Raw genomic sequence first — 21,797 nt, 5'->3', positions numbered from 1 at the left:
GTCTTACAAACTGGGACTCAAATTGATTTAAATGTAGTTTTTGGGTCAACGGTCGACACAAAATACTAATGTCAAAGTGGAAGGGGGGAAATATATACTTTTGGGGTAAGTCTCTAAGAGCTTTGCACAATATTTTCACATAATTCTTCAAGCTCTGTCATATTGTTTGTTGATTATTGCTTAAACAGCCACTAAAGTCGTGCCATATATTTCCAACTCCAGTGTATATTTGGCCTTGTGTTTTAGGTTATTGTCATGATGAAAGGTGAATTTGTCTCCGTGTCTCTTTTGCACACCAGTATCTCTACTTGTACATCTTCATCTGCTCATTTATCACTCCAGTGTTAATCTGCTAAATTGTAATTATTCGCTCCTATGGCCTATTTATTGACTGTCATTGACTTGTTTATTGTATTGTTGGCTTGTTTATTGTTTATTCCATGTGTAACTCAGTGCTGTTGTCTGTGTCACACTGCTTTGCTTTATCTTGGCCAGGTTGCAGTTGTAAATGAGAACTTGTTCTCAACTAGCCTACATGGTTAAATAAAGGTGAAATAAAATTAACATTTAAAAAAGCAGACTGAAACCAGTTTTCCTCTAGGATTTTGCCTGTGCTTAGCTCTATTCTGTTAAATGTTTTATCATAAAAAACATCCTCGTCCTTGCCGATGACAAGCATATCCATAACATGATGCAGCCACCACCATGCGTGAAAATATGACGAGTGATACTCAGTGTGGGTGTTGTATTGGACTTGCCCCAAACATAACCTATTGTATTCAGGACGTATAGTGACTGGGTGTATTTATACACCATAAAGTGTAATTAACTTCATCATGTTCAAAGGGATATTCATTGCTGCTTTTTTTGTACCCATCAAATAATAGGTGCCCTTCTTTGTGAGACATTGGAAAACCTCCCTGGTCTTTGTGGTTGATTCGGTGTTTGAAATTCACTGCTTGACTGAGGGACCTTACATTTAATTGTATATGTGGGGTACAGAGAGGAGGTAGTCATTCAGAAATATTGGTAAACACTATTATTGCACACCAAGTGAGTCCATGCAACTTATTATGTAACTCTGGTAAGACGAGGGGTGGGGGTGTGTGTCTATTTGTCAATAACAACTGGTGCGCAATGTCTAAAAAGGTAGTCTCGAGGTATTGCTTGGCTCGAGTGCCTCATGTGCCTCATGATAAGATGTAGACCACACTATCTACCAAGACAGTTGTCAACTATATTCTTCGTAGCCGTCTATTTACCACCAAAAACCGACACTGGTACGAAGACCACACTCAAGGCCATAAGCAAACAAGAAAATGCTCATCCAGAAGCGGTGCTCCTAGTGACCGGGGACTTTAATGCAGGCAAATTTAAATCCGTTTGACCTAATTTCTACCAGCATGTCACATGTGCAACCAGAGGGAAAAAAAACTCTAGACCACCTTTACTCATCACACAAAGATGCGTGCAAAGCTCTCCCTTGCCCTCCATTTGGCAAATCTGGCCATAATTATATCCTCTTGATTCCTGCTTACAAGCAAACACTAAAGCAGGAAGTACCAGTGACTCTCTCAATGCAGAAGTGGTCAGATGACGCGGATGCTGAGCTACACAACTGTTTTGCTAGCACAGACTAGAATATGTTTTGGGATTCATCCAATCACATTGAGGACTATACCACCTGAGTCACCGGCTTCATCAATTCTGTGCATCAACAACATCATCCTCACAGTGACCGTACGTACATATCCCAACCAGAAGCCATGGATTACAGGCAACATCCGTACCGAGCTAAAGGCTAGAGCTGCCGCTTTCAATGAGCGGGTCACTAATCTGAACGCTTATGAGATCCCACTATGGCCTCAGACGAACCATCAAACAGGCAAAGTGTCAATACAGGACTAGATTGAGGACTAATATTGAATCCTACTACACCGGCTCTGACGCTTGTCGGATGTGGCAGGGCTTGCAAACTATTATGGACTATAACGGGAAACCCAGCTGCGAGCTGCCCAGTAACGCGAGCCTACCAGATGAGCTAAATGCCTTTTATGCTTGCTTCGAGGCAAGCAACACTGAAGCATGCATGAGAGCACCAGCTGTTCCGGACTACTGTTTGATCATGCTTTCCATAGCCAATGTGAGCAAGACCATTAAACAGGTCAACATTCACAAGGCCGCGTGGCCAGACGGATTACTAAGACGTGTACCCAGAGCATGTGCGGACCAACTGGCAAGTGTCTTCACTGACATTTTCAACCTCTCCCTGACCAAGCCTGTAATACCTACATGTTTCAAGCAGATCACCATAGTCCCTGTGCCCAAGAAAGTGAACGTAACCTGCCTAAATGACTACTGGCCCGTAGCACTCGTGTCAGTAGCCAATAAGTGAACTGAAAGGTTGGTCATGGCTCATATCAACACCAGCATACCGCCACAACAGATCCACAGATGATGCAACCTCAATCGCTCTCCACACTGCCCTTTCCCACCTGGACAAAAGGAACACCTATGTGAGCATGCTGTTCATTCACTACAGCTCAGCATTCAATACCATTGTGCCCACAAAGCTCATCCCTAAACTAAGGACCCTGGGACTAAACACCTCCCCCTGCAACTGGATCCTGGACTTCCTGACAACACCCTCAGGTGGTGAGGGTAGGCAACAACACATCTGCCATGCTGATCCTCAACACGGGGGCCCCTCTATGGTGCATGCTTTGTCCCCTCCTGTACTCCCTGTTCACCCACGACTGCGTGGCCAAGCACGAATCCAACACCATCGTTAAGTTTGCTGACGACACAACAGTGGTAGGCCTGATCACCGACAACGATGAGACAGCCTATAGGGAGGAGGTCAGAGACCTGACAGTGTGGTGCCAGGACAACAACCTCTCCCTCTACGTGAGCAAGACAAAGAAAATTATTGTGGACTACAGGAAAAGGAGGGCCGAACACGCCCACATTCACATCAACCGGGCTGTAGTGGAGCAGGTTGAGAGTTTCAAGTTCCTTGGTGTCCACATCACCAGGAAACTATAATGGTCCACACACACCAAGACAGTCGTGAAGGGGGCACGACAAAGCCTTTTCCCCTCAGGAGACTGAAAAGATTTGGCATGGGTCCTCAGATCCTCAAAAAGTTATACAGCTGCACCATTGAAAGCATCCTGACAGGTTGCATCACCGACTGGTATGTTAAAGTGCTCGGCATCCGACCGTAAGGTGCTACAGAGGGTAGTGTGTATAGTCCGGTACATCACTTCGGCCAAGCTTCCTTGCCATCCAGGACCTATATACTGGGCGGTGTCAGAGGAAGACCCAAAAAATTTAAAAAAGACTCCACTCACCCAAGTCAAAGATTGTCCTCTCTGCTACCGCACAGCAAATGGTACCGGAGCGCCAAGTCTAGGATCAAAAGGCTCCTTCACAGCTTCTACCTCCAAGCCATAAGACTATTGAACAATTAATCAAATAGCCACCTGGACAATTTGCATGGACTCTTATTTGTTTATTTAATTTAACTTTTAACTTCATAGGAACTTGACTCTGTACCGGTACCCGCTGTATATAGCCTCGCTACTGTTATTTTATTGTTGATCTTAAAATATTTTTTCATATATATATATATATATTTTTTTTTACTACAGTTTATTTTAGTAAATACTTTCTTAACACTTATTTTTCTTAACTGCATTGTTGGTTAAGGGCTTATAAGTAAGCATTTTGCGCTAAAGTCTACAGTTGTAATCGGCGCATGTGACAAATAATAAAGCACATTTTTACTCCTGAACTTATTTAGGCTTGCCATAACAAAGGGTTTGAATACTTATTGCCTCAAGACATTTCAGCATTTCCTTTTTGTATTAATTTGGGCGAGAGAGCCCCTCTTCCTAATGCTGGATTTGTGCCTTCTGGGCACTGGCATGTCATGGGCAGCATTCATAAACAACACAGTTATCTCTCTCTCTTTTATCTCTGCCCTTCAGCCGACTGACTGTCTCTGCCCAGAAAGATGATGTTGTGTTACTGTGGCAACAGACCTAGTACCACCCTGTCTGTGCCCCATCTGGCGTCCTCTCTGCCAACCCAGCCGTGTGCCACTGCAATCTGGGAAAACATGAGCTAACTAACTACAACACCATTAAGATAATGATCAACAAGTTTGCATCTGTTCCCCAAGTTCAGTTATACCTCACTTATACAAGTAACTTTACATTTGAGAGATATTAGTAAGATACCGCAATTAGCCAAATGCAGCCAGAGACCATATTTTAATAGCTTAAGGCTTCAAAAGTGTGATGGCTTTATAGTGTTACTTTGTGCTGCTGCTGTGAAATAATTTGTCTCCTGATGGCTATAAAGACATAGTTGTGTTCCTGCTGTTGGTGAGGCTAGCAGAGTTGTAAAGCAACTGAGCGTTCTGATACCTTATAACTCTGTGTGGGGGGAGAGGGGTTCTGACTCACAGAGATGAATTAGCACACTCCTCTACTGCAGAGTGGGATTGTAAACCGCTCGCTGTCTGATTTCCTCATGGTAACCCATATCTAAGAGAGCCACTCACTTCCAATGAGAGTTGCAGCCCTGTCAATCATCCAAAAAAACAGTTTATGTTCACTTCTGTCGGTCTACACACCGACCTACTGGATTGTGCTTCTCTTCTGCACTCCCTCGGTTAGATCCTATTGCTGATAGTCAGTCAGTCATGTAGTCAATCATTTAGTATGTCAGTCATTTAGTCAGTCAGTCAGTGTTAATTCCATCTGATTCTCCCTCAGCTCTAGCAGCATATAGAGTTAAAAGAGTTTAATCATGTCTCTGCTTTAGACGTTTCTTACCTAATTACTTAATACTAATGAAATGGAGGATTTTTTTTTAGAACTCTGAAAAATGACTTGGATTAAATAGACTCTCTCTCTCCCCCTCGCTCTCTCTCATAACCACATTATTTATCTCCCCTCCCTTGACATCTCCTTTCCCTCTTGCTGTATCTCTCCTCCCTCTCTCTCAACTCAATATATTTCAAAGGGCATTTGTTAGCATGGGAAACAGTATGTTTAAATTGCTAAAGCAAATCTCTCTCTCTCTCTCTCTCTCTCTCTCTCTCTCTCTCTCTCCACGGAGGTAAAAAGGACATTGTCTAAGTTGAACTCAACAAGAGAAACGCTGCGAAAGAAGAGTTGAAAAATAAAGAGACGGGAGGGCCAGAAAAGTAATGTTTGGAAAAGATTTGGTCAAGTAGTAAAAGAGGATGATAGCAGTGCCGGCCTTGTTATGTGTGATGATTGTGAGGCGCTATCCAAATTTGACAGTCACAAGACGGGCCTTTGGCATGTCAAGGGAACTGTAGCCTACTGTTTAGATGGGTTAAATCAAAACTGAAATCTGGACACTGACTGTAGGTCTATAACCTCTCACATAGCCTTAATAATAACTCCTGTAGAATGAAACATTTGTTGCAGTGAAATTATACACCAAAAGTAGGCAAGATTTGGACTTGGGAACAGGAGTGGAGAAATAGGATTGAATTATTTCTGCATCTTGAGAGAATGCAATGTTCAGGTCTGCAGAGGTGCTGTCTTCATCATTAAAGTGTTACGACGTGACTATCATTATTTATTTATTTATCGAATAATTACCTACTACGTTTGAATTATTACTCGATTAAATGAATCATGGAACTATTAACTCACTAGGAATTTGGGCCACCACGGGAAAAGTTTATTTAATGAGTTGCCGTTTCCCGAATTAACTCAAGAATATAGCATCATACCAGTCATCAATCAATAATTTCCTCATATCAGTCTCATTCTGAATGTCGTTGACCTGGTACATCTGCACGAACCCTAACCTAAGTGATGAATCAGCAATACACAAATTGTCTTAATTATTTATTTACTAACTAACTAAATAATCACATAGAAATACATAAACACACACACACATACACACGCTATAAGTTATTGATTACTAAAATAATGCATATGAAAGGTCCCTAGTGGACTAACCTGATATGACAGCTTGTTACACAATGGAAAGGGGTAGGGAAAGATAAAGAGCGGGAGAGACAAAAAGAGTGGACTTATACATCCATTTGGAAACTACGCTCACCGTAAATATGAATATTTAGCACCCTAACAACCGCTTATTCGGATTAGAAATGCAACAAATATTTACGTGTAGATGTCTTTCTCGGTCGTCTCTCTGTTGAAACCACTCAATCTGTCTATGGGGAGTAGTTCCTATCTATGGGGAGTAGTTCCCATCTATGGAGAGTAGTTCCCATCTATGGGGAGTAGTTCCCATCTATGGGGAGTAGTTGCCATCTATGGGGGGTAGTTCCGATCTATGGGGAGTAGTTCGATATAAGTCTCTGGATGTCCACCAGAAGTCACAATATCCTTCTTAGTTGTAGGCTTCTTTTGTTCTGGAGTGTTCTTAGAATGGATACATCAGGGGTGTATCACACGGTGGTGAGAGAGAACTGTTCTTCCCTCCCGTCTTGGTCAATTGTCCTAGACTACTTCACAATACCCAGTTGCAGACTGAGAATGTTTAGCCTATTCCTCACCTTCTTCTCACCTTCTTCTAGTCAGTCTAGTCAGTTCTAGGTAGTTTTAACCATCTCAACGCGTGGACCACATCCTCACGTTCTCTGGTCTCACCATTTTCAGCCGTGTAGCCACAGCTCCACGCTGTCTGGTCTGTATTTCAATTCTCAGCGAGTCCTTTTAAGCACTCTGGCCTGAGTAGCGTAGCCACTGTCACGGACTCCCCCAGTACTGCTGGTCATTCCGTGCACCAGTTCCGGAGGTCTATGTCACCGGCCTCTAGGCGTTCATGAACTGTCTCATTACGCAAACCTGATTCCAATTCCCCTGATTAGTAATTGTATATATGTGTCCTCTGTTCACCATTGTCTTGTCGGTTATTGTTCCCATGTCCGTTGGTCTTGTGAGTAGATGTGCTTTGTTATTTTGTCTTTCGTGCTGCGTGTGTTGTGCACTTGTTATTATGGGTCTCGTCCTGTGTAGTGTATTGTGGGTCCCGTATATTTTACCTCGCTCTTTTGTTTGGGTTACATCCCTGTGTTTTTGTATACGTGTTTGTTTTGGGCTTCGTCCCCGTGCCTTTTCATGGCATATTGTATATTTTGGGCGGAGTATTAAACCCCCCCTTTTACAAATTCCTGCGCCTGTCTCCAATAATTTATACAACGTGACAGCAAGTTTTGCAAGAAAAAAAATGTCAAAAATCACATTATCTTTTCACAAATAGTTTCATATTTAATCATATGTTTTACAACATTTAGATGTAAATCTGATATATACATTGTGAAAGCTCTTAAAGTTACAATGTTTCCGTTATAACGTCTTTCTGATCATTTTAATGACATCACAAAATAGACATTCATTTCCCATATTTCATCTGTCATCATTCCCAACATTTTTATGTTAGAAATATTGTTTCAGTGTCGATTGTTTGATGTTGAAGTTCTGGCGGCACGGTCTCTCTGTGTAACACAGCAGACATTCCATTCTCCCAAACTGATGAGCCAAAGGGAGAGTTTCTGCAAGGTATTTACGACCGATCATTAAGTCATAAAACCGGCCCAACTCCATCCCTCTCATGACAGAAGCGTCATAAAAGCTGATCGTATTTCTACCACATAAAATATGCATCGAAGCCGAACTGAAACACGTTGGGTCATTTTTCTTTACCACCAGTCAAACTGATGTCATTTGGACATTTTGCATAGATAATCTTTCCCTTTTCTTTTGTTGAGTTATTGTATTTTCTCTCCAGTCTCCACGAAGACGTCTGTATGAGTGTGTTTGTTTATGTGGGAGGTAAAATGGGTCACTCTCACTGCAATAGCTAGCTGTCTGTCTGCATACATCTCTCCTTTCATGAGTGGCAACCCAATTAACGTGACTCCAGGGGTGTAGAATGAGGATAGGGTTTCTCCCATCAGGGAAACACATAGAGTTGAGGTTTTTAGTGCTGAAATCCCATAGGGCTCTCTAACAACTCTCATATCTCACACCATGGGCTCTCAAGTGCAAATGGAATAATACACATCTGAATCGCTTTTAACCTTGGCACGCACGCACGCACACACACGCACACACACACACACACACACACACACACACACACACACACACACACACACACACACACACACACACACACACACACACTGTGTCTTTGTTTCCCTGAAGTAAACTACAGTATCTCTCCTCACCATAATGTAATGTCATTCTTTGCCTGTGTCTATCACCCTGTGTGTCTGTGAATGCGACTTAATTTGAATAATGGTTCCCGCTCTCAGTGAGGTGTGTATCTATTCATCTAGCCTCCTGCCTGCTTGTATGCACTGTATCAATGCGGCGAAACACAGTGCAGAGTGATTGAGCTCATGCCTCTAAGCCTCCTAATAGCCCCTCTGAGGCCCCAAGCCCATTTAAAAACAGCTTTCACTGACAGGCCCCAGCCTTAACACACTACTCAGGGTTACACACTCCAAGTTCCAGGACACACACACACACCACATACTATATACACACACAAAGACACACTCACTCATACACACACACACACGCAAGAGGAGCTAAGTGTTTCCTACTCCGGCAGATAGACAGGGAATTAATTAATAATTAATTAATATTTAAAGGCCCAGAGCAGTCAAAATTCCCTGTGTTTTGTATTATATTGTACATCCGCTAATGAAATTAACACTGTTAAAGTGTGCTAAGTGTGTTAAAGTGTGCTATTATTTCCTGATAGTTGCTTGTTGAAAATGCAATCTACACAGGACCTTCTAAGGGAGTTCAGGCTTGCCTGATGACCTCACCAGGCGGTAAATTGGTCAATAAACCAATAACAAAGAGAGCTCCAAATCTCTCTGCCAATAACAGCTAGTTTTAAGTTGTCCTCTCCCCTCTCAGACCACTCCCAGACAGTCTATTTAATTTTTGCCAAATTTGATGGAAAACTGTTACAGTAAGGTTTTTAGTTTTTATTTAACTAGGCAAGTCAGTTAAGAACAAATTCTTATTTACAATACCGGCCTACACCGGCCAAATCCCGGACGATGCTGGGTCAATTGTGCGCTGCCCTTTGGGACTCCCAATCACGGCCGGATGTGATGCAGCCTGGATTCGAACCAGGTACTGCAGTGACGCCTCTTGCACTGAGATGCAGTGCCTTAGACCAAGGTACATAATTGTAACCCAGAATGATTTGATATGGATATAAAAACAGCTGTATTGGGCCTTTAAAGGGTCTGTTCTGGCGTCACATTCTCAGAAAATACATAATTGATGCGGGAGGGAGGGAGGTGGGGACCAACCCCCAGCACCCCGTCTGCTATGCTTCACCACCCAGTGAGGGGTGAGAGCAGCGCCCCACATGTTTCACCCCCCCTCCCCATCTCCCCTGTCCCACTCCTCAGATTGATTGGGATGATTTATGTGAAGCGGATTTGGCTTTTCCATGTTGAGCAATTTGTTACGTCACACCCCGGATTTTCTCTATGTTGAGCTGTTGGGTACCCACAATGTAGGCTAATTAGCAGACAGACATTGAGGGTTCTATATATATACCTGAACTCCAGATCGTTTAATCAACCCTGCTCTCTTTTACGCTTACTCCCCCCTCTCTCTCCATCCCCACTCTCCATCCCCACTCTCCATCCCCACTCTCCATCCCCACTCTCCATCCCCACTCTCCATCCCCACTCTCCGCTGTCTGTACTGCTGTATGATTTAGTCTATATTGAGACAGTCGTAAGATGTTAAGTTCTGTCTGTCGGTCGAGTAGCTTGTTGGTGTACATCTTCTTTCTCTAATGGTCTTTAAATGCTTTATTCCTCTCATTCATCTCATTGGGCTCTGATTGTGCTGCTTGTTGCCGAGAAGAACCAGACGATTAGCAGCCCATTGATCAAACACCCCTTTCATCCGGATCCTCCCCGCCTCTCCTCTTGTCCTCTCCTTACGGCGTCTGTCCCTGGCTAAATTAGAACACTCCATCAAGAGCTTTGTGATCTCTGAAAGACCCTTTCCTGTCGGAAAGGAGGAAGACGAAGGGATGAGGAGGAGAGGAGGCGTGATGGGGGGACGTATTTGCTGTTTAGCGTATGCTGAAGGAGGAGTTGGAGGGTACACTGTATGTAGGCCCTATGCAGTACACACACACAGGGATGACAGAACAATCGTTTTCAGTAACCTTTCACATGCCAATAAAGGTTGAGGGTTTTCATCTAACCTGTGTGATTGTGGTGTTGGGTTAACGTGACCATCTTCCAAAAGCACCTGAAACCCTACATCTTCAAAGAGTATCTTAAATAATTAAAAAATATATATATATACAGTGGGGAGAACAAGTATTTGATTCACTACCGATTTTGCAGGTTTTCCTAATTACAAAGCATTTAGAGGTCTGTAATTTTTATCATAGTTACACTTCAACTGTGAAGTGTCCAGAAAATCCAGAAAATCACATCGTATGATTTTTAAGTAATTAATTAGCATTTTATTGCATGACATAAGTATTTGATACATCAGAAAAGCAGAACTTAATATTTGGTACAGAAACCTTTGTTTGCAATTACAGAGGTCATACGTTTCCTGTAGTTCTTGCCCAGGATTGCACACACTGCAGCAGGGATTTTGGCCAACTCCTCCATACAGACCTTCTCCAGATCCTTCAGGTTTCGGGGCTGTCGCTGGGCAATACTGACTTTCAGCTCCCTCCAAAGATTTTTTATTTTGTTCAGGTCTGGAGACTGGCTAGGCCACTCCAGGACCTTGAGATGCTTCTTAGGAGCCACTCCTTAGTTGCCCTGGTTGTGGGTTTTGGGTCGTTGTCATGCTGGAAGACCCAGCCACGACCCATCTTCAATGTTCTTACTGAGGGAAGGAGGTTCTTGGCCAAGATCTCGCGATACGTGGCCCCATCCATCCTCCCCTCAATACAGTGCAGTTGTCATGTCCCCTTTGCAGAAAAGCATCCCCAAATAATGATGTGTCCACCTCCATGCTCCAAGCACACTGGTGTTTTTAGGGTTGTACTCATCCTTCTTTTTCCTCCAAACACGGCGAGTGGAGTTTAGACCAAAAAGCTCTATTTTTGTCTCATCAGACCACATGACCTTCTCCCATTCCTCCTCTGGATCATCCAGATGGTTATTGGCAAACTTCAGACAGGCCTGGACATGCGCTGGCTTGAGCAGCGGGACCTTGCGTGCGCTGCAGGAGTTTAATCCATGACGGCGTGGTGTGTTACTAATGGTTTTCTTTGAGACTGTGGTCCCAGCTCTCTTCAGGTCATCGACCTGGTCCTACCGTGTAGTTCTGGGCCGATCCCTCACCTTCCTCATGATCATTGATGCCCCACAAGGTGAGATCTTGCATGGAGCCCCAGACCGAGGGTGATTGACCGTCATCTTGACCTTCTTCCATTTTCGAATAATTGCGCCAACCGTTGTTGCCTTCTCACCAAGCTGCTTGCCTATTGTCCTGTAGCCCATCCCAGCCTTGTGCAGGTCTACAATTTAACTCTGATATCCTTACACAGCTCTCTGGTCTTGGCCATTGTGGAGAGGTTGGAGTCTGTTTGATTGAGTGTGTGGACAGGTGTCTTTTATACAGGTAACAAGTTCAAACAGGTGCAGTTAATACAGGTAATGACTGGAGATCAGGAGGGCTTCTTAAAGAAAAACTAACAGGTCTGTGAGAGCCGGAATTCTTACTGGTTGGTAGGTGATCAAATACTTATGTCATTGCAATGAATTGCAAATTAATTACTTAAAAATCATACAATGTGATGGTTTTCTACATGCTTTTTTGCAAAAGCAGTGTTCCGTTCTCCCCACTGTATATACAAAAAACACTCCTGAACCACAGCTGACACTCCCCCTTCCAGCTCTGACTTTGCTATAGCCCTTTATTGAGGAAAAATTACTATGCCTGTGATATGTGATTGAGCAATCTTAAGACATGCTTTGTAAATGACTCAAATGTAAATGAAAACCTTATTTTATGCCATGTTTAATTCTGAGTCTAGAATCTGGCTTTTTTTCTGCCTTCTTCTCTCTTTTCTGCTTCTCTCTCCCTCTCTTTCTCCGTCTCTCCCAGGGAGCAGCCCTCTGGACAGCCCCAGAAACTTCTCCCCCAACACGGCAGCACACTTCTCCTTCGTTCCAGCTCGCAGGTGAGCCAGGGGGTCAAGGGGCAGGGTTTCAGTTTCGGAAAACTGTGTGCGTGTGATAAGTAAGATCAAATCAAAGTTTGTTTGTCATGTGCGCCGAATACTGTAGACCTTACAGTGAAATGCTTACTTACAGGCTCTAACCAATTGTGCAAAAAAGGTGTTAGGTGAACAATAGGTAAGTAAGGAAATAAAACAACAGTAAAAGACAGGCTATATACAGTAGCGAGGCTACATACAGACACCGGTTAGTCAGGCTGATTGAGGTAGTATGTACATGTAGATATTGTAAGAGTGACTATGCATATATGATGAACAGAGAGTAGCATTATCGTAAAAGAGGGGTTGGTGGGTGGCGGGACACAATGGAAATAGCCCGGTTAGCCAATGTGCGGGAGCGCTAGTTGGTCTGCACAATTAAGGTAGTATGTACCTGAATGTATAGTTAAAGTGACTATGCATATATGATAAACAGAGAGTAGCAGCAGCGTAAAAAAGAGGGTTGGGGGGGGTTGCGGGGGGCACACAATGGAAATAGTCCGGGTAGCCATTTGATTACCTGAGTCTTATGGCTTGGGGGTAAAAACTGTTAAGAAGCCTTTTGTCCTAGACTTGGCACTCCGGTACCGCTTGCCATGCGGTAGTAGAGAGAACAGTCTATGGCTGGGGTGGCTGGGGCCTTTGACAATTTTTAGGGCCTTCCTCTGACACCGCCTGGTGTAGAGGTCCTGGATGGCAGGCAGCTTAGCCCCAGTGATGTACAGGGCCGTATGCACTACCCTCTGTGGTGCCTTGCGGTCAGAGGCCGAGCAATTGCTGTACCAGGCAGTGATGCAACCAGTCAGGATGCTCTCGATGTTGCAGCTGTAGAACCTTTTGAGGATCTCAGGACCCATGACAAATCTTTTTAGTTTCCTGAGGCAGAATAGGCTTTGTCGTGCCCTCTTCACGACTGTCTTGGTGTGTTTGGACCATTTTAGTTTGTTGTTGATGTGGACACAGAGGAACTTGAAGCTCTCAACCTGCTCCACTACAGCCCCGTCGATGAGAATGGGGGTGTGCTCGGTCCTCCTTTTCCTGTAGTCCACAATCATCTCCTTAGTCTTGCAACGTTGAGGGATAGGTTGTTATTCTGGCACCACACGGCCAGGTCTCTGACCTCCTCCCTATAGGGTGTCTCGTCGTTGTCTGTGATCAGGCCTACCACTGTTGTGTCGTCTGCTAACTTAATGATGGTGTTGGAGTCGTGCCTGGCCATGCAGTCGTGGGTGAACAGGGAGTACAGGAGGGGACTGAGCACGCACCCCTGTGGAGCTCCAGTGTTGAGGATCAGCATGGCAGATGTGTTGCTACCTACCCTCACCACCTGGGGGCGGCCCGTCAGGAAGTCCAGGATCCAGTTACAGAGGGAGGTGTTTAGTCCCAGGATCCTTAGCTTAGTGATGAGCTTTGAGGGTATTATGGTGTTGAACGCTGAGCTGCAGTCAATGAATAGCATTCTCACATAGGTGTTCCTTTTGTCCATGTGGGAAAGGGCAGTGTGGAGTGCAATAGAGATTGCATCATCTGTGGATCTGTTTGGGCGGTATGCAAATTGTAGTGGGTCTAGGGTTTCTGGGATAATGGTGTTGATGTGAGCCATTACCAACCTTTCAAAGCACTTCATGGCTACGGACATGGGTGCTACGGGTCTGTAGTCATTTAGGCAGGTTGCCTTTGTGTTCTTGGGCACAGGGACTATAGTGATCTGCTTGAAACATGTTGGTATTACAGACTCAATCAGGGACATGTTGGTATTACAGACTCAATCAGGGACATGTTGAAAATGTCAGTGAAGACACCTGCCAATTGGTCAGCACATGCCCGGAGCACACGTCCTGGTAATCCGTCTGGCCCCGCAGCCTTGTGTATGTTGACCTGTTTAAAGGTCTTACTCACGTCGGCTACGGAGAGCGTGATCACACAGTCATCCGGAACAGCTGATGCTCTCATGCATGCTTCAGTGTTACTTGCCTCGAAGTGAGTATAGAAGTGATATAGCTCGTCTGGTAAGCTCGTGTCACTGGGCAGCTCGCAGCTGTGCTTCCTTTTGCAGTCTGTAATAGGTTGCAAGCCCTGCCACATAAGACGAATGTCGGAGCCGGTGTAGTATGATTCAATCTTAGCCCTGTATTGACACTTTGCCTGTTTGAAGGTTCGTCGCAGGGCATAGCAGGATTTCTTGTAAGCTTCCGAGTCCCGCACCTTGAAAGCGGCAGCTCTACCCTTTAGCTCAGTGCGAATGTTGCCTGTAATCCATGGCTTCTGGTTGGGGTATGTAAATACAGTCACTGTGGCGACCACGTCCTCGATGCACTTATTGATAAAGCCAGTTACTGATGTGGTGTATTCCTCAATGCCATCGGAAGAATCCCGGAACATGTTCCAGTCTGTGCCAGCATCTGTCTATGGTGGTAAATAAACAGCCACGAAAAGTACAGCTGAAAACTCTCTATGCAAGTAGTGTGGCCTGCAATTTATCACAATATACTCTACTTCAGGTGAGCAAAATCTAGAGACTTCCTTAGATTTCGTGCACCAGCTGTTGTTTGCAAATATGCACAGACAGCCCCTCCTCGTCTTACTGGAGTGTGCTGTTCTATCTTGCCGGTGCAGCGTCTTTGTTGTAGAAAAAAATCTTTGTCTAATCCGAGGTGAGTGAAAAACACATATTAGCACAATTGGTTGCACAACTGCTGACATTTTTTCCGGCGCCATGATGACTAACGCAAATGCGCACATTTATTCCAATACATTATGGAAATTAACCTATAGACCGATAAGCATGACAGTCAAATGTATTTCCATCGACTGGTATTTCCATCAGTTAATAAAGAGCATTATTTTTCAATGGATTGTTTTTTGTTTTTCAGGTCAATTTGGCCAGTAACAATTTGATTTATCGGATTATCGGCCAAAAGCCGACAATTACCAGCTAACGGAAACCCTGGTCAGGGGTTAGCTCACTGGGATCAAATGACTTAATATGTCTGATGGTGATTGTCTTCATAGTTATGCTAGGTAGAAAGGACTATTACCTCATTCTATTATTTGAGCCATACTGCTCAGTCACCTGCACACCCACAGCAGAGCCAGTTTCCCCAAGCCCAGCTCCAGTTCAATAGTTCACAGCAGAAACTGTGAAGAGTGGAGCCCAAATGGATGCCATTTATCCTCCAGAGTTTAGCCTTAAAATCCAATCCCTCCCATGGCTAATACTCACAGCACCTCTGTGCTCCTCTTTAAATGATAATTGAAAGTCTGGCTAATCAAGCCCATATCATCTGAATGTTTGAAGCCTGGTTGAATATTCTCTTATCTGTCACAGCCTTTGACTAGGAAGTGTAATTACAGAACTAGAGATAGAGAGCCTGTGTGGAGTTAAGCACAACTGAAGATTAAAAGGATACATTCGTTTCATAAGTCGTTCTACACGAGGCGAGAGATATGACATGTGCTGGTATGATGGTCTTCTGTTTGGAAGAAGATACCACTTCTTTTGCCCTGAACCTCAATAAATCAGGTGAGACAGGAGACAGAGAAATTAACCTGAAGCAACAGTGTCACCCAGTGGTGAAGTGTCATAATGCAGGATGAGATCTGCAAAAAAATGGTTCTGCAGTGCTCATTACAAGAACACATGTAGCGCTAACACTATCCTCTCTCCCACACAGTCACGGGCACAGGGCTGGCAGGTAACTTCTCACCTTTAACCTTTTACCTCCACCCCCTAACCTTCTCCTCTATCTCCTGTCCTCTGCCCTGAATGGAAACACCAAGGCCTGTATTCACAAAGCATATCAGAGTATGAGTGCTGATCTAGACTCTGTCCATATAATCTAATTCATTATGATCTGAAAAGCAAATCTGATCCTAGATCAGCACTCCTACTCTGAGATGCTTTGTGACCTCTACAGCGCCTTCCGAAAGTATTCACACCCCTTTCACATTTTGTTGTGTTACAAAGTGGGATTAAAATGGATTTAATGTAATTTGTTTATCAATGATTTACACAAAATACTCTAATGTCAAAGTGGAAGAAAAATGTTTGAATAATAATAATAAATTAATGGAAAATAAAACACTAAGATATCTTGATTAGATAAGTACTCTCTGACTCAATATGTTAGAATCGCCTTTGGCAGCGATTACAGCTGTGAGTCTTTCTGGGTAAGTCTCTAAGAGCTTTGCCTAGATTGTCCTATATTTGCCCATTATTCTTTAAAAGGTTCTTCAAGCTCTGTAAAATTGGTTGTTGATAATTGCTAGACAGCCATTTTCAAGTCTTGCCATAGATTTTCAAGCCGATATAGGTCAAAACTCTAACTAGGCCACATTTAGGAACGTTCAATGTCGTTTTGTTAAGCCAACTCCAGTGTATATTTGGATTTGTGTTTTAGGTAATTGTCCAGCTGAAATGTGAATTTATCTGCCAGTGTCTGTTGGAAAGCAGACTGAACCAAGTTTTCTTGTAGGATTTTGCCTGTGCTTAGCTCAATTGTGTTTATTGGTATCCTGAAAAACTCCCTAGTGCCTGCCAGTGACAAGCATACCAATAACATGATACAACCACAACCACACTTGAAGATATGAAGAGTGATACTCGGGAATGTGTTGTGTTGGATTTGCCCCAAACGTAACGCTTTACTTCAGGACAAAAAGTACATTTCTTTGCCGTATTTGTTTTGCAGTATTACTTTAGTGCCTTATTGCAAACAGGATGCATGTTTTGTCGATACAGTATATTATAATAGTATTGTGGAGTAACTGCAAATGTTGTTGATTCATCCTCAGTTATCTTCTATCACAGCCATTCAACTCTATAACAGTTGTAAAGTCACCATTGGCCTCGGTTTCCATCCAAAGTGTAATTACTAACTGCACTCAAATGGACATTCAATGTCTATTTTATCCATTTTTTTTTTACCCATCTACCGATAGTTGCTCTTCTAGGTGAACCATTCGAAAACATCCCTGGTCATTGTGCTTGAAATTCACTGCCCGACTGAGGGACCTTAAAGATCATTGCATTTGTGAGGTACAGAGATGGGGTAGTCTTTTAACAATTATGTTAAACACTAGAGTTAGTCCATGCAACTTGTTATGTGACTTGCTGAGCACATTTTATTTATAATAAAAGTGTTGAATGCTTATTGACTCAAAAGACATTTCAGCTTTTCATTTTAAATGAATGTGTAAACATTTCTAACAACATAATTATATTTGTGATGCCCCAGTCCCTAGAGAAGTATGGCCATCCCAAACCTGCATCGACCTGCCCTATAACCAGGACTGTACTCCCTCCTGCAGAACATATTTCATTTCATCTCATATTCATTTCTATGTTGTCTTCTTGGCAGAAGGTGTGCGTGTGTGTTTGTTGGTTTGTGTCAGTGTGTGTGTGTGTGTGTGTGTGTTTGTTGGTTTGTGTCAGTGTGTGTGTGTGTGTGTGTGTGTGTGTGTTTGCTTGCATGTGTTTGTGTTTGCAGACTTTGTCTGCAGTGTTCAAGTTCATACAGACATCTAGCTCGGAGAAGCACAACTTTTGTACCATGGCTCCATCAAACCTTTCATAGTTAACCCAGGTAACTTGTCTGACACTAATCCTTTCCATCCTCTCTGCTTGTCCGTATCTCTCTCTCTTTCTCTCTCTCTCTCTGTTTCCCTCCATTTCTATCTCCTTCTCAGGACGGATGGCAGGCGCTGGTCTCTGGCATCACTGCCCTCCTCTGGATATGGCACCAACACACCCAGCTCCACTGTCTCGGTGAGTGTGTGTGTGCGTGTGCGTGTGTGTGTGTGTGTGTGTGTGTGTGTGTGTGTGTGTGTGTGTGTGCGTCAAGGTCAGCCATCGAGGCATTCAGTTACTGTTCGATTAAACATTAGAATGGTCAAAATGAGTGACCGTAGCGAATTTGAGCGTGGTATGATCGTCGGTGACAGGCACGCCGGTTCTATTTTCCCTGAAACGGACGGGCCTCCTGGGCTTTTCACGCACAACAGTGTCGAGAATTTACTGAGAATGGTACGAAAAAAACCCCACATGCAGTCCTGTCTAGGGATGCACGATATATCTGTGAACATATCAGCCGATATTAGCTAAAAATGCCTACATCGGCCCGTTGTCTAGTTTAACGCCGATGTGCAAAACCGATGTCAAAGCTGACGTGCATACCTATATAACGTAGGTAGATGATGTAAGGACGCCACGTAATATTTAGCGCTACATGTGCAACACAGCATTCCTAACCTAGCCCACAATGTCTGCTGTGTAGATCGAGCAGTCAACAAGTCGAGCAATCATTTGAAAGAGTAAGAACATTTCAGCAAGACAACTCAAAGGCAAAATCTAAGATAATGGAATTCATTGCCCTTGACAATCAACCGTTCTCTGTCGTGGGTGATGTTGGCTTTCGCCGACTGGTCGAATACCGCACACATTATCAAGTGAGCTATTTTTCAGATGTTTCCCTACCGAAGTTACACAGTAACTGCTATTAGCTTCACGACCGACATTTGGACCAGCGATATCAGCCCCATGAGCATGCTGAGTCTGACAGCACGGTGGGTCGTTGAGGATTTCGTACTGAGGAAAGTCGTATTGCATGCTCATGAATATGCTAGTTGTCATACCGCTGCTGCCATTTCAAGCTCCATTCAAACAACTGACTCGAGAAATAAAATCACCAACTGCGCCTGCAGCAGATGTGATACCCTTCGTCAATGGCATTGAAAAGCCTGCTCAGCAAAACTGCCGACAGACTGTGCACAAGCGATTCGGTGGCATTCTCTCTTTACTGTGTCGCCACCATCCTCGATGCTATGTACAAGGGCCTCTACTTCGATGCAGACAAGAAACAGGGTTTACGTGAAATGTTACATACACAGCTGGACAAGATGGAAACGGACACAGAGACAGCGCGCACCGAGGAAGGGAGGCCACGGACAGACAGAGCTGAAACTTCACTGCTTGACATGTATGATGAAATCCTGGTTGAGAATGAAACGACTGAACAAGTGAACAATGAAACAGCACAGCAAGTAAGTGAAAGAAAGAGGTTTTGATGATGTTTTACTGGTAATGGGGACATACGTAAATGCCAACAAAATAACTTTTTGGTCAGTGTGGTGTGTGTAATCTTTATTTAACTAGGCAAGTCAAATTCTTATTTACAATGACGGCCTACCCCGGCCAAACCCAGACGATGCTGGGCCAATTGTGCGCCGCCCTACGGGACTCCCAATCACGGCCGGATGTAATACAGCCTGGATTCGAACCAAGGACTCTAGTGACGCCTCTTGCACTGAGATGTAGTGCCTTAGACCACTGCGTTCGTGTGTGTGTGTGTGTGTGTGTGTGTGTGTGTGTGTGTGTGTGTGTGTGTGTGTGTGTGTGTGTGTGTGTGTGTGTGTGTGTGTGTGTGTGTGTGTGTGTGTGTGTGTGTGTGTGTGTGTGTGTGTGTGTGTGTGTAAAAAATGTAATTTTGGTTATCGGTATCGTTTCTTTTGGCAAGGAAAATATCGGATATCAGTAGCGGCCAAAAATGTAGTGCTGGTGCATCTCTAATCATGTCCCTTGATACCAATTGAGCAACATTTCCATGCCCTGAATAATTCAGGCTGTTCTGGAGGCAAAGGGGTACCGACCCAGGACTAGCTGAGTGTACCTAATAAACTGGCCACTAATGTATAGCTACTGTATACATAAATTGAGTCAAATTGTTTCTTGTTTCATTTATGTCTTTGGTCACGTTCACATGGGAAAAACCAACACCCTAATGATTGGTTGACAACAGAGCCTCCCACAATGCAGGTGATGGCTGCAGGATGAAGTTGGTGAAGAGCAACTGCAGAAACTTGCCGTCATAACTTAATGACGTTTGATCGTGATTTTTGTAAAGTTCATGCAGTTGGCATTTAGGCACAAGTCACACAATTCTTTAACCCATTATGCATGCAACACAATTTGAAAGGCGGCGACCAATGATGTTCACCGACTTGACAGAAGTGATCCGCTTTAACGTGGCCACTGAGATGAGCACGATGCAAGACTTTGCTCTCACACAGTCACACAGAGTATATGTGCTTGTATACGCGCTTCACGCTGCTACAACTGGTAGCTACAGGACAGAAACAGTGGAGAAGTTTGACCTCTCGCTTCAGCGCTCCTGGTTGTTGCGGAAGTTGACCCATTACTACTGTTTACTTTGTGCATCTACACCATCTTGCTGACACTACCTAACCTATGACCCTGACCAATCACCTTATTACTGCCCACCGTCAACAATTACTGCATTACTGCCCACATAATTGGCTCCTAGCCTACAAGCATAGGCTACTTTATGTCCCTAACACTTCAACTGAAACTAAATAATATCTACATTTTATACAAATGTTATGATAAAACTTAAACTAAACCAAATTTCAAATGTAAATCCTAAAACGAGTGCATTCGGAAAGGATTCAGACCCCTTGACCTATTCCACATTTTGTCATGTTACAGCGTTAAAAAATTAATAAAAAATTCACTCGTAAATCTACACAATATACCCCATAATGACCCAGCAAAAACAGGTTTTTATATTTGTTTGCAAATGTATAAAAAAAATGTAAAAATGAAATACTACTTTTAGTAGTATTCAGACCCTTTACACAGTACTTTGTTGAAGCACCTTTGGCAGCGATTACAGCCTCGAGTCTTCTTGAATATGACACTACAAGTTTGCACACCTGCATTTGGGGAGTTTCTTTTCTGCAGATCCTCTCAAGCTCTGTCAGGTTGGATGTGGATTTTTAGGTTTTTAGGTTTCTCCAGAGATGTTAGATCGGGTTCAAGTCCGGGCTCTGGCTGGCCCACTCAAGGAAATTCAGAGACTTGTCCCGAAGCCACTCCAGCATTGTCTTGGCTGTGTGTTTAGGGTCGTTGTCCTGTTGGAAGGTGAACCTTCGCCCCAGTCTGAGGCCCTAAGTGCTCTGGAGCAGGTTTTCATCAAGGATTTCTTTGTACTTTGCTTCTTTCAACTTTCCCTCGATTCTGACTACTCTCCCAGTCCCTGCCGCTCAAAAACATCCCTACAGCATGACGCTGCCACCTCCATGCTTCACAGTAAGGATGGTGCCAGGTTTCCTCCAGACGTGACGATTGGCATTCAGGCCAAACAGTTCAATCTTGGTTTCATCAGACAAGAGAATCTTGTTTCTCATGGTCTGAGAGTCCTTTAGGTCTGAGAGTCCATTTGGCAAACTCGAAGTGGACTGTGTGTGCCTTTTACTGAGGAGTGGCTTCCTTCTGGCCACTCTACCATAAAGGCCTGATTGGTATAGTTGTGCAGAGATGGTTGTCCTTCTGGAAGGTTCTCCCATCTCCACAGAGGAACTCTGGAGCTCTGTCAGAGTGACCGTCTGGTTCTTGGTCACCTCCCTGACCAAGGCCCTTCTCCCTTGATTGCTCAATTTGGCCAGGTGGACAGCTCTACGAAGAGTCATGGTGGTTCCAAACGTCTTCCATTTAAGAATGATGGAGGCCGCTGTGTTTT

General features: G+C 43.9%; 1 protein-coding gene across 1 annotated transcript in view; it reads left to right on the top strand.

The window, feature by feature from the left end:
* The window catches only part of LOC112250885 (microtubule-associated serine/threonine-protein kinase 2-like), a 111,544-nt gene that overhangs the window by 47,889 nt on the left and 41,858 nt on the right, over nt 1-21,797 (top strand). Inside the window, 2 exon segments of the mRNA XM_042321591.1 lie at nt 12,150-12,225; nt 17,950-18,028. Coding sequence (XP_042177525.1) covers nt 12,150-12,225; nt 17,950-18,028 — 155 coding nt within the window.

The sequence above is a fragment of the Oncorhynchus tshawytscha genome, linkage group LG01 (assembly GCF_018296145.1).
Source record: "Oncorhynchus tshawytscha isolate Ot180627B linkage group LG01, Otsh_v2.0, whole genome shotgun sequence".
Lineage (NCBI taxonomy): Eukaryota > Metazoa > Chordata > Actinopteri > Salmoniformes > Salmonidae > Oncorhynchus > Oncorhynchus tshawytscha.
The sequence above is the reverse complement of the archived record's forward strand: the minus strand, read 5'-3'. Positions and strand labels throughout refer to the sequence as shown.